The following is a 24,611-nucleotide window of genomic DNA, read 5'->3' on the forward strand; positions in this document are numbered from 1 at the left end:
AAAGAGGAGTACCTTGGCAAAACGTTCTAGTCATAAAAAATTGAAATCTAATGACCAACAAATAACTAAAATACATACTAACCCTAATGACCAACAAATAACTAACCCTAATGACACCTACAATAAACAAAGAACCCTAATGACCAAAATAACTAGAAACCAATCTAACCTAACATGTTCAGCACATAAAACAGTTAAACAACAACGCACTCAATCAACCTAAGTCATACATTTTGCAAATGCAAATACACATATATCAAAACACCATACACCCATGATTTCACATGATTAGAGACAATGCAAGCACATCTACGCGGATAGATTAGAGGGGAGGGATAATTACCTCGAGGAAGCTTCGGGAGACGAGATCCGGGCACCTAGGGTCGCATTTGGGGGTTAGGGTTTCGTGGGGGCCGTGGGGGATTTGGGAGACAGAGAGCCGGCGCTTTCAGAATGGAGGGAGGAAGAAGAAGGGGGCCGCGGCGCGGCTTCAAGAGTCCAGACCTCGGCGTTGAGTCGGGCCGCGCCGAGTCTGGTGGCTCGACGTTAAGTGACCCCGCGCCGAGTTATTGGGCCACGAAGCGTTGTTGGGCCGCCTGGGCCGCACGCCGGATGGTGCCAATAGCTCGGCGTGTAGTCCCACAGCGCCGAGGTTGGGCCTGCGGCATTGGCTGACACAACGCCGACGTGTCGGACCCCATGCGCAACCGTGTCGCCGTCGACCGGGGTCGTCCGTGACGTGGCAAGACCTCGGCGTCGTGTCAGTCGACGCCGACCCTCATACCTTGGCGTCATGTTCTAAGACGCCTAAAAATGGTCTATTTTCAGCAAACGTTTTGGTATAGGTCTTTTTGTAAAAAATGTTTTCAAAAGGGACCAAAATGCAAAAATTTCACCCGCTCGTCGGGGTCCTCTCCAGCGTCCCTCTCTCTGCCCTCTCGTCCTCCTCCCCGGACACCTTGTTTTGCCGGCCGGAGGTATTAAACCCCTCCCCCTGCAGTTCAGTGCTCGCATTGTATGGATTCCTGTGAAATTTGTGTTTTAGGTTCAGTGTTTGTGTGTATGGATTGATGTGATCTTTCTGTTCAGTGCTCGCATGTACAAATTGATGCCAAAATCCCCATGCTCGCTGTTCTTCTTGTTGTTCGCTAGTGTAGTGTTGTGCACCAGAATTCGTGACTTCTTCACTGGACGCCGTAGCCAACCTGACAGCATTTGTGAATGGTCACAGAGGCAACCTGACAGCACTTGTATTCCTATTAATTTTTTGGTGCTGTGATCAGTGGCCAACCTGACAGCATTTGTGAATGATCACAGATCCAATCTGACAGCACTTGTATTCCTATTAATTTTTTGATGCTATGATCAGTGGGATAGATTTTTTAACACATTGTTGTTGTGATAACTAACTTCAATGAAATATTTTTTTTTGCTTGATTCAAGCCTGGCAGAGAGAGCGGATTGGAGTGATGCCAATTTGAGGCATTTCATTGATATTTGCAAAGGAGAGATCGAGGCTGGGTTCAATAGAGCCAGTTGGGAAAAACTTGTAGACAAATTTGAGGAAAAAAAACAGGTAAAAGACTAACAAAGAAACAATTGAAGAACAAGTGGAATAATATGAGAAAGGAATATACATAGTCCATGGAGTTGAAAAATGCTGCCACTGGACTTGGATGGGATGATGCAAAGCAAACGGTTGACTGCACTAAAGAATGGTGGGATGAACACCTTGCTGTAAGTTTTGCACTACATTTTTCTTTATTCAATGATCATGATTCTATATGGTTGCACTTGCTAACTTTTTTAATTTGATTTCAGAGATGCAACAATCCTGAGAAGGGTATCAAATGCAATCATACGAGGTTCCAAAAACATGGACCAAAGCACCTTGATGATTTGCACACTATGTTCGGTAAGATTCATGTTAGTGGGACCACTGCAATTTGTCCTCGGGACATATCATCGGATGAATCAAGTAATGATGTGACCAAAGTGACAAAAACTTCAGATGCCGAGGATTAAGCCTGTCGTTGGGGAGGGTATGGATACACCCGTACGTATCCATACTCATACCAAAGTGACTAACTATGTATGTCTCCGGCCTCATCGTCATCAGCTAGCTAAGTAGAAATGCCCTACGCTCGCTGCCGAGGTAGTCGATCAACAGCAACGTCCTCCTCGTTGCCTCTGCCGTCCGTCTCGTTCCGGGCGCGCCACACCTTGAAGAGCTCCTGGCGGCGGCGGGCACGTCGGCGCCCATCTGCATGTTGACCCAGGAGCAACGCCGGCCACGCCATTCATGCAGGAGACGGCAGCTATGTCATGGGTACTTCCTGTGTACGTACGCGAACTTGTGGTGCCGGGGTAGCCGACGTTGAGGTCGATCCGCGGCTTCTTGCTCACGGCCGGCGCCGGCTCCGGTAGGGCCACGACATGGGACTTGCACCGCAGGTCGGTCCAGGAGATGAGCACGTACAGGAAGCACCTGCGGCATGCCACGGCCACCATCCCGCCGCCACCGCCGGAGGGTGAGTCGCAGCCGTCGCCTTGCTCCACGCCGCCGCCGCGGCGCTTCACGGAGGACGTGGTCACAAACGACGACGACGGGGACGCGCCCGCACCGCTGTGCTGCTGCTGCTGGTGCGGATGGGGCTGCTGCTGCTTGCCGCGCTCAAACCGTTCCAGGGCCGTCTTCACCTTCACGATCGTGCACACGCTGTGGTACGTCGTCATGGCGCCGACCGCGGAGGAGGTGGCCGCCGCGCTTGGCACCGGCGCCGGAGCCGGGGCCGTTGTCACGGCGTAGGGTTTCGTGGCTGCGGCGACCGGGAACAGGTTGAGGTCCCTCGCGTTGCCGTCCACGCCCTGTTCGTTTGGGCTGGTTTGGCTTAGTGGTATTGACTGGTTTGGTGTGAGAAAAAAATACTGTTCGTTGGCTGATAAGGCATAGCTTATAAGTCATGGTGTGTGTCGATGTTTTACCACCGGCAACCCGTCACGGGACACCCGGGACGGTGATTTGTTCGGAGGGGTATCGGCGTTTGCAGGAACTCGATGGTAAACGCAGGGAGACAATGATTTATACTGGTTCGGCACACCAGAAAGTCATGGCGCCCTACGTCCAGTCTGGTGTGGATAGTATATTGCGCCCTGCGCTATTTGTTGTGTTGCGAGGTATGTTGTGGTTGTGAGTTCTGTCGGTTATGTGTAGGTGCCGATCTAGGAACCCCTGCCCTCTTTTATATAGTCCAGGAGAGGCGGGAATTCTAGTCGGTTACAAAGTAGAGATCCTATTAGGATTACGTGTAACTAGTTCTAGTAGGATTACATGTAGAGAATCCTAGTTGGACTAGGTCTTCTTCTCTCTTCTCCGTGAGAAACCCCATGGGTCCCGCATCGACAAGCCTCCGAGCATCTCATAGATGAGCTTCGGAAGCCTTCTTGTTCTTCTTGGCATTCGTTGAGTTATTGTAAATCCGTTCTAGGTTCTTCTGAAGTGAAACCTTGAGATGGTCTTCTTTTAGTTGGTTCGTCATGACTGATGTGCACTTTTTTTCTAAAAAAGTGCACTCAGTGAGTGTAGCCCCCGAGCCTCTTGCTTGTTGGGACAAGAAGCCAGAGGGTCCCTTTAGTCTTCTTGGTTGCTCCGAGTTCTTTTTCTATGGATGCAATTTTTCGTAAAAATTGCACTCACTGAGTGTAGCCCCCGAGCCTCTTGCTTTTGCTTGTAAAAGTTAGAGGGTCCAGATTCTTGTCTTCAAAAATTTCTGGGGTTATGTATCCCGCAGCCCCCGAGCCTTCTCTGAGTACTTTTCTTTAGAATAGAAATCGGATGAAGGGTCTTGATGTGTTGTCGTTGTTGTAGTCTTGAGTACTTGTATTCTTGGTCTTTCGTTCTTGAATCCGAGCCCCCGGGCATAGTTGAAGCGAATGCCGAGTCCCCGAGCTTAGTGTTTGACTAAGCCGTGATGCTCTTCTAAGTTGTTTTTTATCCATCCAGGTTGTTTCTAGACTTCTCTGGTTCTTGATGTACCTCTTCCAGGTTGTTTGCACTTCGTCCAGGTTCTTTCTCAACTTGTATGTACCTTATCCGGATTGTTTTTTGATCAATCCAAGTTTTTTTTGTCTTGATTTCTGTTCCCAACTTATCTGGGTTGTTTTTCTTCAATCCCGGTTTTTTTCTAATTGTCTTGATTTCTGCCCCAGCTCGTCTGGGTTGTTTTCCTTCAATCCGGGTTCTTTCTTATCTTGTCTTGGTTCTTGCCGCACCTTGTCGAGGTTCTTTTTTTATCAATCCGGGTTCTTTCTGAGCTTGTCTTGGTTCTTGCCGTACCTCATCGATATTCTTTTTTTATCAAACCAGGTTGTTTCTGGACTTGTCTGAGTAAAATAGCTCTCAAGAGCGTGTTTTTCCCGATCTCATGGTATAGATGTAGCTCCCCTGCATGTTAAACATAAAAATATATTGTAAATGACATTCCGGATATGAAGTCGGGAGCATGTCCCATATTTAAATAATCAATCAGGGGCGGGCCCCGACATTATGAAATGCATATAAACTTTTTGTGTCTTGCTCTTGCTAGGCCATGCAAATTCCTCAGGTAGTGTCCTGTTACGTTTAAGCACTTGAATCTCTGGCGTATGGTTTAGAGGTTCATGACGTGACCATGTGAGCCTGGCACTTGGTTTGTGACCGTCCATGTGAGTAGACAAGCTTCACGGATTAAGGCGTGTTCTACCTGAGGAATTCGGCGACCGTTAAGAGAAGACCTAGAGCACTATGCTTGCTCGCATGATGATTTGACTTTAGAGCACTATGTTTGCTCGCATGATGATTTTTGTGTCTTCCCAGAGACATATACGAATAATATCTGAAATATATAAAAAATGAGACGTGACTTAGCTTGGTTCGTGGCCGCGTTGTCGATTGCCGCAGCCGAGTAGTCGATTACCACAGCCAGGTTGTCGTTCACCGCAGCCAGGTAGTCGGTTGGCGCGGACAAGTAGTCGAATGTGCAGCCAAGTAGTCGAATGTGCAGCCGAGTAGTTGGCGTAGCATCCGAGTAGTTGTTCGTTGTTACGTCGAGTGTAGGCGGAGTCGGTGGGTTGTTGTAGTGGTAGCCGGAATCCGTCGTCGTCGTGGACTACTCGGAGAGTGTTGCGCTATTACCGGGTTGTTTTAGTGGCCTGCTTGCTTCCCGTTGGATGGCTTGCTTCTTGGCCAGCTTGGCCTTGCTTGCTTCTTCTCACGTGCTGGTTGATTATTTTTGATTGAGCCGAGTTGTTGTCATCATGTGCATGTAGTTGAACAACTCGGTGCAGCTTCCTTAACTGTTTTGCCTGATTGGTCATGATGAAGTCCCGTGCTTGTCTTGATACGCCTTCTTTCATGGAGCTGAACTCGACGGTAGGTGCGTGCCAGTCACAAAACTTTGTATGCCTTAATCCATATACGCATATATGCAAGACAAAGCTTCTTCATATATCTTGATCCCGTGGCTTGCTTGTTCATAGATGCATATATATATACACATATATGTCGTGGTCTTTTTTTTCTCAATTGTTGGCCGTGTGTTTTTCCTTCTTGGTCAGGCCCAGCAGCCGAGTTGATCTGTATTGTTCTTGCAGAGGTTTCCGTATCTGAGTTGATCTTGGCTTGTTGCGTTCGTGCGGCTTAGGTACTCCTGGTTCGTGTGGGTGATCTTTGGAACTCATCGTCGAGTGCTCAGAAGCCATCGTCGAGTGCTTAGAAATCATCATAGTTGATGTAGTCGTAGAGCTGTTGTTGTTCACCGTGGCAGAGTAATTTTGTCCGAGTAGTTGAAAGTAGCTAGACTTGGTGGCTTGGATGGATTGTTGCTTGACCCGATTTGATGCTAGGTCTAGAGCACGCTGCATGTACTGCCTTGTCTGGGTTGAAATCGATCATGAGCCAGAAGCTTAGTGGTCGGACTCGAGTATGACTCTGATATCAGTCAGACTTGGGAGAAGTCAGAGTCAAACTCGGTCAAGATGGATTCAGCAGAGGAGAACGCCGCCGTGTCATTGCAGTCCGCCGAAGTACGATTGTCTGAGCTATTGTAGCCATGCTGATCTCGTGTTGATGTAAGGTTCCCGTATAATATACGAGTGGGGCTGTAGATGCACTGTTATCATCTCAAGCAAAATTCTACCAGACGGATCGGATCCGAGTAGATGGATATTCAGCCAGTCGTGTTGATCTAGAGTTGATATTGACGATATTGTTGACGAGTCGGCGATGAAGGATACGACCAGAATCTCCATGGAAAAAGCAGAGTTGTTGCGGACAGCGTCATTGGAGATGCATGTTGATCCCACTGAGTCCGAGAATATGGCGTTGATATCGAGGTCCACCGAGCTCTCGAACGCAAAGCGCCGAGAACCCCTACCTAGCGCGCCAGCTGTCGATGTTTTACCACCGGCAACCCGTCACGGGGTACCCGGGACGGTGATTTGTTCGGAGGGGTATCGGCGTTTGCAGGAACTCGATGGTAAACGCAGGGAGACAATGATTTATACTGGTTCGGCACGCCGAAAAGTCACGGCGCCCTACGTCTAGTCTGGTGTGGATAGTATATTGCGCCCTACGCTATTTGTTGTGTTGCGAGGTATGTTGTGGTTGTGAGTTCTGTCGATTATGTGTAGGTGCCGATCTAGGGACCCCTGCCCTCCTTTATATAGTCCAGGAGAGGCAGGAGTCCTAGTCAGTTACAAAGTAGAGATCCTATTAGGATTACGTGTAACTAGTTCTAGTAGGATTACATGTAGGGAATCCTAGTTGGACTAGGTCTTCTTCTCTCTTCTCCGTGGGAAACCCCATGGGTCCCGCATCGACAGTGTGAGAGAAGGATGCACAAGATAGATAGAATACCCTCCTCGTACCTGTTTCTCAACGGATGTTACCCATACCCGAACGGGTATGAGATTTTCTATCCATACCCTCCCTGTTTCACGTGGATATGGATTTGAATACTAGGTATGAATACCTGGCGACAGGCTTACCGAGGATATCAAGTTAGCTGCATTCAAGAAAGCAAAACCAAGAAAGAAGAAATGCAAGTACTCCTCAAGTGCTACTAAAGAGAGGGATGAGAAGAGGCCATTCTTTCGATTGTACAGAAGTACATGTTTGAAGATCCAATCTACAGCAGAGAAGATCACCAAAAGTGTTGAAGCATCATCAACTCCTCCAACCAATCTGGTCCCTAGCATTGCAGAGGTCATGAAGATGGTGAAAGGTTGTGGTGTGCAAGAAAAAACTGCTTTGATGCACACATCCATGTCCTTGATTGTGAAGCCTGAATTTAGGGAGTTGTTTAGCTCGCTTGAAACTAATGAAGGGAGGTTCGATTTGCTTAAGAGGGAGCATGAGAAGGATCCAACCAATCTGGTCCCTAGCGTTGGAGAGGCCATGAAGATGGTGAGAGGTTGTGGTGTGCAAGAAAAAACTGCTTTGATGCACACATCCACGTCCTTAATTGTGAAGCCTAAATTTAGGGAGGTGTTTAGCTTGCTTGAAACTAATGAAGAGAGGTTCGATTTGCTTGAGAGAGAGCACGAGAAGGAGATGATGAACCGCATCTAGAATATTTTCTTGTGTGGAGAAGGTTAAAGAGGACAGTTTCTTGCCCTTATTTCAAAGGTGCGATTGGAGCTATAGACGGTTCGCATGTTCTAGTTTCAGTGCGTGCAGAGGGACGTGGTTAACCACACATGTCGACATGGATATACAACTCAGAATGTGCTTGCTATATGTGACTTTGACATGAGGTTTATTTTTGCGGTTGGTAGTTGCTGGTTGGCTGGGCTCGGCACATGACACAAGGATCCTATCATGGATTAACAAATTTTCTTTCGTTTTTTGTGCCTCATAAAGGTAAACATTTTTCTTACTAAGTTACCAAATGATTTCATTATTAGTTGCTTATATTGAATTGTATTTTTAGGAAAATGTTATCTCGTCGACTCTGGTTATCCAAACCGAATAGGGTATCTTACCTCTTTTAAAGGAAGCACATATTATATATCAGAATGTCGACTTCAGTGTGGGCGTCCACCTCAAGTGAATTACGAGATGTTCAATTTTTTACATTCATCCCTTCAGAATGTCATTGAGCATGCTTTTGGAGTTCTGAAGCAAAAGTGGCGAATATTGAAGGCTATGCCAAGTTTCTCTACCCGTACTCTGAATCATCTCATTCTTGCTTGCTTAGTGTTGCATGATTTTATTCATGATAGCAAGTTTCATGATAAGGAGTTTGATAATGTGATGCGGATGAGGAGTATCTACCAGAAGGGACATGTAAATTGTGCGGCGGCACAAACACAAGGGAGAGTCTTTTTTTTTCTTTTTTGATAGGCAAACACAAGGAAGTCATGATGGGAAAGATGGGAAAACGAGGATACCATGAATATCATTCGCATTAGGATAGCTAATGCTTTGGTTTAGTACGAGAGGTAGATAGATATATGGTGACACTATATGAACCATATGTCGTTTGTACTAATCTAGCAATCTATTTATATGGACCATATGTCTACAACGGATGTAGTATATTAAAAAAATGTAGTTTCCCATTCTAAGATCTTTATTCATACGTGAATAATTGAATTGATTAGTGTCTTATGATCAATTCGCATATAATCAGTCTTTTAGACCTTTAGGGGCATTACAACTTTCTCGTAGCTCGCCGTAGGTTTTCCACAGCTCATAGGCTAACCAAACACACCCTAAATACTAAGTCTGGATGAATATGTTTTGCTCCCACCATAAGACACCAAATGAAATAAGCTATTTTTTTCTTTCATCATAAATTAAATTGTAACTACATTCTGATGACTATTTTTCATATAATTCCTCAGTTTATTTTTCTGTTAGAAAAAATATGTCAACCATGACATCAACGCAAAACAGAAAGTGAAGAAAAAGAGGAAAAGATCAAGAACTATCCAAAGTGATCTTAAAACGCCCTAGAAAGAAGTTAAAGAAAAAACGCCCTCGAAAGTCAGCAACTTTGTTTTGTCATCTTGCGAGCGGCCCACGAGTCGTCCACATCTCCACGCTCCCACCCACAAACCAGGCCCAAACCAAACCCCTCATGGTCCCACATGTCATCCTCCCGCCCCAACCCTAGCACCGGCATTCCGATCGCTCCCTCCCGACCCCACATGTCATCCACCCACCAACGACCTCACATATAAATACCCTTCCGTTCGCAAGCCCACCACGCGCCCCCAACCTTCCAGGGGAAAAAAAAAGAGCAGACCCCCAAATCGGAATCCGCACCCATCCATGGCCGCCGCCGCCCTGCTCCGCCGCTCGCCGGCGGCGCGCGCGCTCCTCTCGCCGGCCCTCTCGTCCCGCCTCGTAGCGTCCAAGTCCCACTCCTCGTCCCCCGCGCCGCCGCCGGCGGCGGCGACGAAGGTCGCGTCCAACACGAAGACCTTCTCGATCTACCGGTGGGACCCGGACTCGCCGTCGACGAAGCCGCACCTCAAGGACTACCAGGTGGACCTGTCCGACTGCGGGCCGATGGTGCTGGACGTGCTGCTCAAGATCAAGAACGAGCAGGACCCGTCGCTCACCTTCCGCCGCAGCTGCCGCGAGGGCATCTGCGGGAGCTGCGCCATGAACATCGACGGCGACAACGGCCTCGCCTGCCTCACCAAGATCTCCTCCGCGTCCTCGGCGTCCACGGTCTCGCCGCTGCCCCACATGTTCGTCATCAAGGACCTGGTGGTGGACATGACCAACTTCTACAGCCAGTACAAGAGCGTCGAGCCGTGGCTCAAGCGCAAGGACCCGCCGCCGCAGCAGGGCAAGGAGATCCCGCAGACCAAGGCCGATCGTGCCAAGCTCGACGGCATGTATGAGTGCATCCTGTGTGCCTGCTGCTCCACCTCCTGCCCGTCCTACTGGTGGAACCCCGAGGAGTACCTCGGCCCAGCCGCGCTGCTCCATGCCAACAGGTATACCAGCATCATTGCTACCCCCTTTGATACTGAGATGGATGATTGCTGAGTGATGTATGCTGGATCTTTTTGATGATTGCTGAATGATATGTGATTGATCGGTTGTGAGTCATGCTCTTCTGATCATGAAGTAATTCCATTTGAACTGTTTGATGATTGCTTAGTGATGTGTGATTGATCGGTTGCAAGTCATGCTCTGCTGATCATGAAGTAATTCCAGTTGAAGTGATGTGTGTAGATTGTTTGATATAGTTGATAGCTTAGCTACGTGAGCCTGGAAATGATTGTGATCCAGGTAGATTGCCAATTGAAGTGATGTGTGTAGATTGGTATAGTTGATGGCTTAGCTACGCGAACCTGGAGATGATTGTGATCCAGGTAGATTGGTTATTGGTCTGATGTCTTGATGAATTGTTTGTTCCTTAGATGTGATGATCCTATGTTGTTTATATTGGTGGCAGTAACACCCATGTGAAGTGGTTCCATGATCATGATTGGGTGGCTGCTGTGACTATGATCTGATGATATTTAGTATCACTAGTGAAGGAAATGTGTTGAATGCATTTCTGCAGAAGATCGCTTAGACAGCTTTAAAGGCATTGTGGTTCTAGTATTCTTCTAGCATTTAACTTATGAGTTGCAAACATGTCACACCGCCCAACTTAAATTAACATATGGTGGATGTTTTGGTGAATCTATTCCTCTGATAAGTTGTTTGGCAGTGGCGTGCTAAACTGCTAACCTCTCTTCCAGTATAGAGAGTGCTAGTTCCTCGCTTCATCACCGTTAAACTACACTGATGATCAAGCGAATTTAAGATGCTAAAGCCAGTTCTTGTGGATTTGTCTGCACTTGTTTCCCTTGAATGATAGCTGTCTAATATGATAAATTTTCTTTGTTCTAAGTTTTAGGATGTTGCTAAGTCCATGACACGTTCACCCTTTTTAGGCTTCCGCTGTGGGGGACGCTTATCAAACCAAAACCCAACATGTTCATGCACCTTCAAGCTCGAGGATATCACGGGGTGTCAGAGAAGAGAAACCTGCGGGACCACAAACGTAGATTGCTTGCAGAAAAATATGAGCTGAGGGGAAAGCTGTATAAGGCTGTCTGTAGGGACCCTGATCTTCCATTGGATATGCGGGAGAAGTTCCGCTATAAGTTGTCCAAGTTGCCAAGAAATAGCTCCATGACACGCCTTAGAAACCGCTGCATTTTCACAGGCCGGTCTCGCGCTGTCTACAAGAAATTTCGCATGTCCCGTATTGTGTTCCGCACATTGGCAAACAAGGGTGAACTGACGGGCGTAAAGAAAGCATCGTGGTAGATGCTAACGAGCCAGTAGAAAAAAGCGCTAGCTCTGCAGTAGTCCAGGAAAATAAGGTTGTTTACATGCAACATTTCAGTGTGTGATCCCTGAAACAAGCTTTAAAGTTTCTGACCAGCAGCCAATTTTATTTAAATATTTTAGCTGAATCAGTGTACTGTACTGTTTTTTTAATATATATTATGCACTTATGAAGTTAAAGGATCAGAACTTGTTTCTGAATGCAGATTTTTTTTTCTGTTATCTTCACACTGGGTTGTGAATATGTTGCTCTTGTTTCTGTTATCAGTTACTCTGTACTTCATGTTGCTAAGTAGTTACCACCTCACTCCAAAGTTTACATCATGTGCTCAGAATGATTGTGAATATTGTATGTTAGAGTAATCCGACTTCATAAGTTGTTTGTTTCAGTGTTTTTGGCTACTTTTATTCTACCTTCTGGACTTCTCACTTCTCTGAAGTCTGTTCAGCATTGCGTATTTGCGATCCATGCTGATATGTTGAGTCATTTGTTATTCCAGTGTTTTATTTGATTGTATGATCCATACATCAGCTGTTTGATTCATCTTACCTCTGTTTAATTTATTTGATGTCCACATAGAGGGTTTGTGTTAGATCATAGGAACTAAGATATGACAGTTAACTTTCATTAAATAATATGATAACCAACTTTGTTTGCAGTTAGTGTAATTAATGAACATTAATGTTTTTTGGTATGCAATATTTATATCCCTAGAGTTGAGCTGGGACTAATCAAAATTAGTTAATAGAGGTAGTTTTGTATGCCTTAACTTTATTATGCTCCAAAAAATACTGTCTGAATATCACCTTTTTTAGGTAATAATGTTGAGTACTTTTTACTGCCTAGTTGTTATAAGAAACTGTTTCTCCTGGACAGACAGCATATCTGTAAATGCTACATGCTGCAGATCTGTGTGTAGATACCAAATACTGGTATTTAAATTTTAGAGTCTAGTTTACTTATTTTTGTGATCACGTTTTCAAGTTTATCTCTCCAATGGAGTGATTGTGAAGTACTTGCCCGCTTTGGTTCAGTTTATGAGCTTTGAACTTGTGATACCCAGGTAGGGCATGCTTGCATTCCACGATGGGTCTTGTGCTATAAAATGTCCATTCGTTGTTCCAGGTGGATACAGGACAGCCGTGACCAGTTCACCAAGGAGCGCCTGGACGCCATCAACGACGAGTTCAAGCTCTACCGCTGCCACACCATCAAGAACTGCACGCATGCCTGCCCCAAGGGCCTGAACCCGGCAAAGCAGATCGACACGATCAAGAAGCTCCAGTTGGACGCCTGAAAGGGATCATGTCTTCCCTTCAAAACGAACATGGAACAAACCTGTGAAGATTTGCGATAAACTTGCCTTTTTTTTTTATTCCGTCTTTGCGTCGTGGTTTCTGCCTGACAAATAATTCCCCGATTGGGGCTTCCTCTCTGATGCTCGCATTTGTGTCAGGTGCAGGTAGTGTAGGGAGTGAATAACTGCTACCTTATTTCATTTTTATGCTGTAAATAATGTGGTACTCTGCAATGCGTTGTATGGATTACTGTCATTCGTGGATGATTTTCGTTGCATTTAACATTTGCTTCACATGCTTGTATACCGAGCAAAGTCATTACTTGTTGGCGCGGTGCTCGTTGGTGCTTTTCCCCGCCACGCCCCCCCCCCCCCCCCCCCCCCCCCCCCCCCCCCCCACACACACACACACACACACATTTTTTTTTTTGCTTCACACACTGGGCTCGACCACCCCCAATCCGCCATCGGCCTTTGCTTTTTTTAAACTATTTTTAATTATAACACTTTTTTTCTTCTTTAAATCTAACACTTTTGGCCGCGTCTATTGCCACGGCGCTTGAAAACAACTTACGTGGCACTTTCCCGGGCTATGGCCGCTGACGTGGCAGGAGCTGACGCGCCCCCCGCCATGGCGCGGCGGTTAAAGCGGCAGTAAATAGAACAAGGCACTTCTGTTATGTTCTTACATGAGCCAAGTTATTTCGTCGTGTCGGTTTAGCGAACAGGTCAGCAGGAAGGTTAAGTGCACGAGACAATCAATACACAAGTTCAACAATACTAACTTCATCGTAAGTTCGACAATACCTCTGTTCATCGCAAGGTCGACAATACCTCTGTTCGACATAAGTTCAGCAAGTCATAACTACGACACAAGTTCATCAATATATAAGTTCGACATTACTCGACATACTACATGTTCCATTAGTGTATGGGTGTCCGAGTATAAGTGCAACATGTCTTCCTAAAGAACTCCTACGACCAGGAGTATATAGGTACCACGGACGTCGCTGCCTCTTCGGACGTGAAGGCAGCACGTTAGGGGTGAACCCAACGTCGGTACGGTCTCGCTGGCGGTACACCCGGCGGTACTGCTGAGTGTAACTAGGACCCTGCAATTACAATATAGGCATCGTTACTTACAATGTTTAAGTAATTGTGACGTATATGACGAAGGGATGTTTCAAGTACCTGTTCATCGAACTGTATAGAAAATGGTGCATCACCAAACTGAGACACCACAATCTCATCGTAGTCCTCCTCGTCCTCGTCCTCCTCATCCTCGTCCTCCTCAACGTCGTGCTCCGCAGGACCCTTGCCTGCATTACCGGGAGTACGAACATAAGAGGTCCCAGCAGCCGTCATGTCGGCATAATGCTCGAGCGTAAGGAACTAGACAGGTCCGGGTCATAGGGCATCTCCCACGGAGTATCCACGCAGCTGAGCTTCTGTGTCAGGTTCTTGCAGCTCCTCACTTTCTGCAAAAAAAAAGAAAACATGGATGAATGAGTCATGGGAACCATTTAATCACTGTCATGGCTTTGAGAATAGAATGTGCATCGACGAAGATGTGTAGAATGCCGTGCGACTCCCCTCTGGTCTTGTCAAGTCGCATGGCTGCTTCGTTGGACAGACTTGTCAACTGTGTTGCCTGCATACACAATCGAGGTAAGTTCGTATCACTATAATTCATAGGAACACCAACGTGCAGTTGTATTGAAATTCAAATTTCTTACCACGTATCTCTGTAGCGGGGCTCTCTGAAGCTATGTCTCCATCCTTGTCGCCTCGTCGTACGCATCCTTGTGAGGAGAGGGAGGCCGGGCCGCGGTCCTGTGTTGGGCTTCGCCGCGCCGTGGGCCGTGGCGCGGCACTGCCGCGCCAAGATGCGTGGCGCGGCAGCTCTTGCCACGTTAGCGGCCATGGCCCGGGGAAGTGCCACGTCATCGCCGCTGCCGCTGCCGCGCCGCCATGTATGACGCGGCAGAGTTGTTTTCCCACGCCGTGGCAATAGGCGCGGCCAAAAGTGTTAGATTTGGAAGAAAAAAAAACAGTGTTAGAATTAAAAATAATTTTAAAAAAGTGTTAAAAATAAAAAAAAATCGCCTTGAAGAAGTATTTGGGCCTGCTGGGCCTTCCAAATGTGAAGTATTCGGTTTTAACTGGTATGTGAAGCAATCTCCGAATATGAGTATAGGAAACGTGTTCAGTTAAATGTTTGAACAAAGTTGCAACGTATTGTTTGCATTTTGGAAAGCTTCTAATTAACATGTGGGATTTCCAACTTGCGTCAAACTATCTTGAACTACTACTAGCTTTCAGTGTCGATATTGGAACACACTAGAGTTATCAAATTTGAAATACTTGCAAAGTTTGTGACTTCGTGCTGTGTCACCTGAATGGTGACGCTGTCCACTAATTGTAATGGTGTTGCATGATAATTCACAGTGCATTTATACTACTTGTTGACTCATTGTAATTGTATTGCATGATAGTTCACAATCTGAAATAGACTACTACAAAATAGAAGTAAACAAAATAAAGTACCCTATTTTTTTTAGAATTTTACACAGTACAACGTAGACACCCACAATACGCACGCACACTCACCCCTATGAACACACGTATACAAATCTAGGAAAATACGAGCACCCGTGCCAAGTCAAGGACTTAAACCCGGGTGGCCAGGTTCCACCCAAGAAATCCAAACAACTGAGTACCTTAGTTATTGTTGCCAGCCAATTTGTCCCTTAGGCCAATCACCTGCTCAGCTCTAATCTCCTCTATCTTCTCCCTAGTGTCCATACACATTAGTTTTTTTTATATGATTCTAGTAAAGCCACCTCCCTCAAGCCTCCATGTTTCAACTTTCTCGTTAGAAATGTGTTGCTGGGTCTGTAAGAAGTTCTCCTGTCGGTTTTTTGCTGCAGCTTGAATAATGTCAATGTATTTCTTCAAATCTTCATCATCCTTGACTCTACCTTCACCATTAGTTGTTTCTTAGCTTGTTTTGTCCCTATAGGACGTTCCTTTTCTCCTACATTTTCTCTGGAGTAGGATCAGCATGTCCATCTCGATGTGGTGGCAGAGCCATCTATCGCTTTGTTCGAGGACTCACCACTGACAACCACAAATGGATTTGGAATTAGGAAAATGAAGGATATGGAGAGGGGCTCACCTTGATTTCGCGGGCTCAACAAATATTAGAGGAGGAGGGCGGCTGGATTGAAGAGAATTTTCGCGCACCACGGGAGACAGGTTCACGCGTAGTGGATCTCAATGCGGTAGAAAATGCGAGTGATGAAAGAGTCGTTGGCTCGGTTCCTTTTTTGCACGTTCTGAACTCCACATAGGATGCATGCTGGCTTGTAATACAAATAGCTACCTGAGTCGGCCTTATAGTGAACTCCTTCTCGGCCCCGTTCGCGTGCCCTTAAACCCGGTTTGATCCGTTTATTTTTTTCATCCGAAACAGTGTTTTTCTCTCACAAATTCTTCCAGCATTCATCAAAACTATCCAGATTCCTCCAAAATTCAGACTCTGAATTTTAGAGGAATCTGGATGGTTTGGAGGAATGCTGTAGGAATTTGTGAGAGAAAAACACTGTTCTTAGGCCTGTTCGCTTGTCTGAATTTTGGAGGAATCTGGATGGTTTGGAGGAATGCTGGAGGAATTTGTGAGAGAAAAACACTGTTCCGGATGAAAAAATAAACGGATCAAGCCGGGTTTAAGGGCAATAGGGGCATATACCCTATAGTATCCATACATTAGGGCATATACCCTATAGTAACTTTATAACTACCGGTGTAGATTTTCTGGATGTGTTTAGTTAGGTGAAATTTGGGAATTTGGCTACTGTAGCACTTTCGTTTTTATTTGGCAATTAGTATTCAATTATGGACTAATTAGGCTCAAAACGTTCGTCTCGCGATTTGCAACCAAACTGTGCAATTAGTTTTTTTTCGTCTACATTTAATGTTCCATACACGTATCGCAAGATTCAATGTGATGGCTACTATAGCACTTTTGTGGAAAACTTTTTGAACTAAACAAGCCCTCTAGCACTAGGGATGAAAACAGTACGCGACCGTATTCGAAACCGAATCCGTTTAGAGGGGTTGAGATCTGTCCGTATCCGAGTCCGGATATCCAACATCCGATAGCGTATCCGTATCCGAATACTCAAATCGCATATTTATGATATCGATATCCAATCGTATCCTATTCGACATAGTTGACACTATCCGTATTCGAATTCGAATCCGAACAGAAATATAAAAACAAATATAATATAAGTGATATCCATCCGTATCCGATCCGTTTTCATCTCTATCTAGCACCGGTGATAGCTACCCACCCACGGATTTTAGCTACCCATGGTACTGATGCGCGCCACGTGGAGCAAAAAACGGTGTCAAATCTTCAGAAATAGGACTTGGCAACCGTGACATGGTGCGACCTGGGCCATGTTTAGATTGCAACTTTTTGCAACTCGATGAATAGTACCACTTTCGTCTTATTTGGCAAATATTGTCCAATCGTGGACCAACTAGGTTCAAAAGATTTATCTCGTGATTTCCAACTAAACTGTGCAATTAGTTATTTTTTTTACCTACATTTAATGCTCCATGCAAGCGGTTAAAAATTGATGTGATGGAGAGAGAGTGAAAAAACTTGGAATTTGGGAGTCATCTAAACAAGGCCCTGTTTGGTTTGTGGTTCACCGCATGTGAGCTGTGCAGCTCTAACACAAAGCTGCAGCCATCGCCTCCCCTCACATTTCTCTCACCTCCTGCCTCTCGTCTCAGCATTCAACAAAGTACAACATGCATGGGAACTTGAAATTTTATTAATTATTCTTGCGATTTCTCTACTTTCTGATGACCTATAATAAGTTTATAAATTCATTAAATATTTGACTTTCTTCTTTGCATTGCAGGACTTGCCCCGTGTTCGACGGGTCGTAAATGAAATCTTAAAAAAACACGGAGCATTGTGTCAGTTAATAAAAAAAGAAGTTATTTTTCCTTGCTGCATCATGCATTTAGTGTTAGGTCTTGTTTAGATTGCAAGTTTTTTGAACCCAAATTTTTTCATCCAAAATGATTCAAAATCTGACATGCAAAGGGGTGGAAAACTTTTCATAGCACTATTTGCCCTGCCAAAACATTAATGGACTAAAAGACACAATTGGCACTATTAAATGCATTTGAAGGGATGCTTGCTGCCAGGCTCATCCTTGCATGCGCATGCATGCAAATCCATGCATGCTGCATGCTGCCTGCTCTTCCTTGCATGCTCTCGCATGCAAATCCATACATGCAGCCACAAATGCCTCCATTGTCCCAGGCACAATGCAGTAGGGGAAACTCAAAATTATTACAACATTCAAATATTATTATAGTCCGAAAATCATTTTACAGTCCGAAAATATTACAATGCATGTACCCAAATATTACAGTCCTCAAATATTACAGTCCTCAAGCAACATTATTACAAGTCCAAGCCGCAATCAAACAATTACAACTCACAAGTTCTCAAACATACACATGTATCAATATCTATTAAACAGCCTATTCGCAATGCTGTCACGAAAGGCATTCATCTGTTCACGATCTGCGCTATCAGGGGCAGGCTCTGTTTCTGGCTGGTCAAGATAGGCTTCAGCCGGCACAAAGTTAACATGATGATCTAGGTGCTGGAAGTCCACATCAAATTGCCTACTCAACCTTATGAAGTTATGCAAAGCAACACAAGCAACTATAATCTGCGTTTGTGTTTGAGGAGGATAGGCAGGGATACTCAACAATATGCGCCACTTCATCTTCAAGACGCCAAAGGCCCTTTCAATCACATTCCTAAGAGATGAGTGTGCATAATTGAATATCTCCTGTTTACCTCGAGGTTCTCCGGCATTTTGAAAGTCTTGAATATGGTACTTCGTTCCCTTGTAAGGAGCAAGGTACCCGGGACGGTTTGGGTAGCCAGCATCCACCAAGTAAAACATCCCTACACCACCAAGTACCTGTAATTGTTAAATGTTTCAATTAGAAATGTCAAATGTACTACCACCTAGTTGTCTACCTTCAGGTGGATGAGGGAAGTCATCCTTGAATGTTGTCATGGCATTCTCGAACACTATTGTGTCATGGGCAGACCCCGACCATCCCGCAAGGAGAAAAGTAAAAATCATGTCAAAGTCGCAAGCAGCCATCACATTCTTAGTTGTGATGCCCTTGCGACACAAGTGCTGCACAAACTTATCTTGTGGCACCAAAACAGGGAAGTGGTTGCCATCTATAGCTCCTATGCACCTCTTGAATTCAAGATAGAACCGTCGGTTCCTCACCCTAGGATGCATTGTACTAAATTCTGGGTCCACAGGTTTAATGATATCATTCCCAAGTGCAACAACACAGGGCAGCACTCTATAAAACATGTTGTGGACTGTGGCTAGTGACCTCTCAAATCTATCATCAGCTTGCCTATATGATTGTGGAGCACCAACCATCCAAAGGAACATACCTAAAGCCTCAGTTGAGGTGGACTTTTTTGTGTCTTTGAGGTCATACTCATCAGTCAATACCTTATGCAGTCTATAGAACATATCTGGGGTGATTCTAAACATGTTGTAACAGGCAGTTTCATTTGCTAGTTTATGTTCTACCCAGTTCAGCCTAGTCATCTTTGGCACCCTATAGTATGCCCTATTGTAGTACTTTTGCATGTGCATGGCATACTAGGACATACCATATACGATTGCAGTTTCTTCTTCGATGTCATCAAAGAATAAGCTGAAGAAGTCCTCCTCCCACTGTTCATCATCATCATCGTCATCCTCATCAATGACCGGAGCAGCAGGTTGAGCAGCCCCCTACACACATGAAACAAACAAATGAACACAAATCAGTTCTAATTCCCAGGGAACAACATACACAGGGCAGCAGTACCTCAAATCCAACAGCACTGACTCTAGAAACAAACAGTATGGCTAAATTCAGACATCACAAGCGAACATCACAAATCACTTAGTTGCTGCCGACAAGTTCGACAACACAACATACAAATGACAGACGTAGTTCAACCAACATGCATCACAGACTTAGTACACGAGGTTCATGACACAAACACATGACAAATGCGTTATTAAGAGGGTCTAGTTAACGACCCCGGCATAGTGCTTAATGATGGCCATCCTTCCTTTTGCTTCTGACTTGATAAACATTCTCATAGCAGCTTCGTTTTGGGTGATCATGAGGACACCAATCCACTACCTCTCATTTTCCTCTGTTGCCCCTGCCTCTTTAGCCAGCTGTATCACTTGGTCAATGGTGTCCATTTTGTCATTCTTCTTCTTCTCTACAGCTTGATTCCTCTCATGCCAAATCTCCTTCAGCGCTTCAGTCCTGTTGTCCAGACTGATGGTCAAGTTCCTTATGCCTTCGTTCATCCTCACTGCTAGACTCCTGCCCCTCTTGCTGGGACTAGCAGCAGTGCTGCGGGTGCTGAGGCTGCTGTAGCTTCTCTTGCTCCCAGTGCTCTGAGGGGTATGGACGTCTTCGTCATCGTCACTGCTCACATACAGTGGCGCATTCCTGCGGCTAGGAGCATAAGCGGTTTCCCCTGTCACTTCTACGCCAAGGAACATGCGCCCCAAAAGGTCCATGTAGTCAGGCAGTGTACCCTTAAGCTTGTTGTCCTGCAAAACAAGAATTACAAAAGAACTTGTTTAGAACACATGATTACAACACAGAATTAGGTAAGAAAAACATGATTACAAAACAGAATTAGGTTGTACCTTGTCGTTGGTTTTCCACCATTCAGCTGAAGCACTGATGGAGCCATCTGCATTGCGCCCCAAGCCTGTCTCCTTGTGATAGAGCTTCCGTAGGTCATTCCATTCCTTCTTCAGCTGGCGGACCCTACTCCCAAAGATGATGTTGTCATGAACTAATTCTGTCGCTTTAAAGTAACCCTCTGTCAGATTTTTCCAACCCCACTTCGACATCTGACCCCTAGGGCAGTTCCCCTTATCAATCTCGTCAATGTAGAGCTGACAGAAAGTCCGGGTGTTTTGAGGACTCCACTGGGCCCTGCTAAGGGTACTCTAAAATGATGCATAAAGAAAAAACAACACATGGCATAGGTAAACAATATGCCTAAACAAGGACATGGCGTAGGTAAACAATATGCCTATACAAGGACAGCAATGCATGCAAAGCATGCATAAATAGCTCGCATAAATAGCATGCACAAGCACAGCACAGCACAACAATCTACTTGTACTAGCACAAGCACTGCATAGCACAGCAATCTACCATGTGAGCAGCACATAGCACAACAATCTACCATGTGAGCAACACATAACACAGCAATCTATTTGTACTAGACCACAAGCACAGCACAACACAGCAATCCCATGGAGAAAGAAACTTTATGTACCGGGACATTAGTCGGAGGGACGTCCTCGTCGGCGGCGGCGGGCTGGACTAGGCTGCGACGCACACTGGGCCTCCTGGAACCGCTAGCCGAGCTGCCTGCCTCATCACCATGAGGCCCCAGGGGAGGCACGCGGCGGCGAGGAGGTCGGAGGCCGAGGGAACCCCTGCCGGCGCGGGATGGCACACGCACGGGAGGGGGGCCGTGAGCGCTGCCGCTGCCGCCGTCTTCAGCCGGGGACTAGAGGATCTCCTGGTAACGAGCCAAGCCCAGCCATGAATGGCTGGCGTTGAGGTCCAGCTCGCTGAACCCTAGGTGGCTAAGGGAGGGTGCGTTGCTGCCGAAGCCGTAGCCGAAGACGTCATCGGAGTTGTTGCGGAAGCCGGTGTGGGCCCTGGATCCGGCGTACAGCGGCGCCTAGGACAGGAAGTCCCTGGTTTCGGAGCCGTCTCCGTAGACGGAAGCGTTGTCCAAGGAGCCGCCGTTGAAGTCGTCGTCTTGATTCGAGCCACCGTGGTACCCGTCCATCGCCGACGAGGAGGTCAAGGACACCCGATCTGGACGAAGGGAAGGTGGATCTGGATGTAGGTGTCGGTGTTTCGGACCGGGGGGGTCCTCAACCGACGAGTGAATTTGTGTTGCGTGCTCCCGAACCGGATGGTGATACAAAGAGACACAAGGTTTATACTGGTTCAGGCAATCGAGGCCCTACGTCCAGTCTGAGAGATCGATCTTGTATTCCTTGCACCGGAGTGCTCGTAGTAGGGGGTTACAAGCTAGGTGAGAGAGGGAGCTAGCCCCAGGTCTCGGCGGGGGTGGTGCGGGCTGCTTGAGGCGTTGTTCTCAAGCAGCGTAGAAGCGTGTAGTTCTATTGGTGAGTTCCTCCTTCTGCCCCTTGTTCTTCCGTCCCTAGAAATGGCCCCGGTCCCTCCCTTTTATACTCTAAGGGAGAACCAGGAACCTACATATGTTGCTACATAGCGTTCTATAAATGGGGATGGCGTGTCCGAGTCCTGCAGCTGGCCACTGTTGTGGTATGGTCGATGGAGTGGCCCCGTTCTTGTCGTGCAGAAGTGACGCGCCGGTCATACTTGACCTTGTGCGTCGTGGGGCTCCAGTACAGCTTGAGGCAGGACATGGCGGGTGACGTGCTGGTCATCGTGCGATGACGTCGTAGGGAGCCGAGGCTCTGCAGATGCCGAGGCCGGGCCATCGTGGGGGGCTCGGCGGACGTGGATCCTCAGGCTGCCGAGCCCCTAAAGCAAACTGCCAAGGCTTTGGAGGGAATTATTGGTCTTGGGTACTGATTCTGAGGCCACAGTATCCCGGACATGGCTCCCCACGCCGCGTTGTTTTTGGAGCAGGAGTTGGCAGCACAGTGAGGCATGGACGTCAACCATGTGCATAGCGGTGGGCACAGTGGCGGGTAACCCTTGCCCAGTCCTGCCTCCTGTCCCGTCGGCCATTCCGCTGTACTGTGCCGAGCATGCGGCCGATGTCAGGGGCAGCAGTTGGCTGAGTTAATGCGACACGACGTTTTGTCAGAGGGACAGATGAAGGAAGAGGCAGCGGAGTGCTGCCGAGCCCGCCTCGCGTGAGGCGGAGGGTCGGCGACCCGACCGAGGCCTGCGACGAGAGGGGGTCGGCCGAGGCCTTCGGTGGGGGATCGCCCGAGGCCAGCGGTGAGGGGGCCTCGAGCGATACAGAGAATTGGCCGAGGCCAGCGGTGGTTAGCTGGTTTCGATCTTTACGAAGTCTAAGCAGTCGTTTTTTGGTTCTTGCTTAGGGTACCCCTTCTCGCGGTATCCGACAGTAGGCGGGCTGGATCTGGTGGAGGACTGAGCGGCGGCGCCGGAAATGGAGAGCGGCGGCGGCGGAAATGGAGAGCGGCCTAGGGTTCGGGGGGAGAGGGAATGGATGGGGTGAGGGGCGCAGGGACGGGGCGGGCTGGATCAGGTGCTGGACTGAGCGGCGGCGGGGGAGACCGAGAGCGGCGGCGGAAATGGAGAGCGGCGGCGGGGCGAGAGTGGCCTAGGGTTTCCCGGGGGAGAGGGAGTGGAGACGGACGCGCGAACGGGGCCGTGGTCAGGGTTATACTGGGGATGCACGCAGCCCGAGGCAATGATTGGGCCGGGCCAAATTTGCACTGTGCAGGCCGAAATTTTTTCCATCGGCCGTTTAGATTCCAAATTCCAAAAGTTAGTTTTTTTTGCAATTTGGGCTGCATCTAAACAAGACCTTACTTGTGTTTTGCTCACGCGTATGGTAATGTGTTTTTGAGGCCGTTAGGGGCATATGTCCCCATGTGCATCCAATAAGGGTAAATTTTTCACGTCAGAACATGTTTGGATAGGTGCAGTCAGATAAGCTTTTCAGGGCTTGTCACATATAGACACAAACATGTAGTAAGGGTAATTTTTCTGTGTCCGAATGTGTACGGATAGGCATAGGGACTCGTCATACAGACATGAGCGGACAGATGGCGCTTGTCATGCATGCGGTCACAAAGGGGTCACGGAATTCGCGACCTATCATGTGTCCATTATCTAATCTTCGCACTATGGAAGAATCTAGAAAGTATCACACCTTCTATAGTTCTATTTATTAACGGAAATATTTTGATCTCAGTGATTTAGAAAGAAAAAGATGTGATTAACTGAAAAAGAACTACTAATGGTAGGTGGATCCTACCTAGAAATACACTTATCTTGGGACAAAATTTAAAATGCTAGAAGTGCACTTATTGCATGTTTGGGTACAAAAACTAATTGTTAGCCGGCTCAAATTGACCCTAGTGCATCCAAACAGGGATGGGATATTTTTTTAGCCAAGTTTCAATTAGTTATTAGCCAACTAACAAGTCAATCTGAGCTAATTTAAATTATTTTTTTAGTTCAACTGTTAACTATCTCTAATTGATCCAATCATACACTTAATTTAGGGTGAAGAGAACATGTGTTTGAGTGTATTAAAATTAAGGTCGTCGAGCCCTTTGAGAAGACAGGTATGTGTGGGATACTGGGATGGTTACAGGTTACATTGGCAAAGCCATGCTTGTATTTGTAGTGATGCGTCATGTTTGGCTTATAAGTCGTATTTTTTCGATCAACGAATAGTATTTTTCTCTCACAATAAATCAGCCAACATTATTTTCAGTTATGTCTTATCAGCCAAACAAACAGGGCAACGATGTTCTGATACTAGAGGATGCAAGCGGAAGCGGTCCAAAAATACTTTCGGCAGAATTAGACATTTGGCCCTATTTTGTGCACGTTGTTGTCGACCAAAAATGTATTTCGCTAACGGAAGCATATTCTAGCACGCATGCTAATCAATGTTTTAAATAGCGGGCTAAGCCTCCTAGCGGCAGCCTCTCCAAAAGGTCAAGAAAAGCTATAGCGGGCTAAGCCATTTAGCGGCTGAGAAAAAATATGTCAAACATCATGTAATTTTACACATAATAAAAATATAGGCCGCGTTCGGCTGACATGGAAAACACTGTAGCGGCCAAAAAAGTTACTGTTCATGG

At 46.6% G+C, this 24,611-nt stretch overlaps 2 protein-coding genes and 1 pseudogene across 3 annotated transcripts; 2 read left to right on the forward strand and 1 right to left on the reverse strand.

Annotated features, from left to right (window-relative positions):
• The first annotated feature begins 896 nt into the window (after positions 1-896).
• On the forward strand, positions 897-7,609 carry LOC136469328 (uncharacterized; annotated as a pseudogene).
• Positions 2,099-3,539, reverse strand: LOC136475408 (uncharacterized). Its single transcript, XM_066472906.1, has 2 exons — positions 3,507-3,539; positions 2,099-2,868 (listed from the first exon to the last, which is right to left on the reverse strand). Exons 1-2 carry the CDS (start codon positions 3,537-3,539, stop codon positions 2,164-2,166), a joined length of 738 nt encoding a protein of 245 aa, XP_066329003.1. The 3' UTR covers positions 2,099-2,163.
• Positions 7,610-9,240: 1,631 nt separating the features above from the next.
• LOC136476647 (succinate dehydrogenase [ubiquinone] iron-sulfur subunit 1, mitochondrial-like) lies at positions 9,241-12,927 on the forward strand. 2 transcript variants are annotated; one of them, XM_066474568.1, is made up of 2 exons: positions 9,241-9,993; positions 10,945-12,447. In XM_066474568.1, the coding sequence occupies exons 1-2, from the start codon at positions 9,317-9,319 to the stop codon at positions 11,321-11,323; spliced, it is 1,056 nt and encodes a 351-aa protein (XP_066330665.1). In that variant the 5' UTR covers positions 9,241-9,316; the 3' UTR covers positions 11,324-12,447. The 2 variants fall into 2 exon arrangements, with proteins under 2 accessions (XP_066330665.1, XP_066330666.1); XM_066474569.1 differs by lacking the exon at positions 10,945-12,447 and adding an exon at positions 12,471-12,927 and having other exon boundaries at positions 9,243-9,993.
• Positions 12,928-24,611: the final 11,684 nt, after the last annotated feature.

This window comes from Miscanthus floridulus, chromosome 8 (assembly GCF_019320115.1).
Source record: "Miscanthus floridulus cultivar M001 chromosome 8, ASM1932011v1, whole genome shotgun sequence".
Lineage (NCBI taxonomy): Eukaryota > Viridiplantae > Streptophyta > Magnoliopsida > Poales > Poaceae > Miscanthus > Miscanthus floridulus.

What these genes read in the sequence shown, in the direction of transcription:
- LOC136476647 (XM_066474568.1), top strand. Translation starts at nt 9,317, where the DNA reads ATGGCCGCCGCCGCCCTGCTCCGCCGCTCGCCGGCGGCGCGCGCGCTC. An exon ending in GCGCTGCTCCATGCCAACAG is followed by an intron (nt 9,994 to 10,944) that starts GTATACCAGCAT and finishes CACCCTTTTTAG; the next exon opens with GCTTCCGCTGTGGGGGACGC.
- LOC136475408 (XM_066472906.1), bottom strand. Translation starts at nt 3,539, where the DNA reads ATGACGAACCAACTAAAAGAAGACCATCTCAAG. An exon ending in TAAAAGAAGACCATCTCAAG is followed by an intron (nt 2,869 to 3,506) that starts GTTTCACTTCAG and finishes CCAAACGAACAG; the next exon opens with GGCGTGGACGGCAACGCGAG.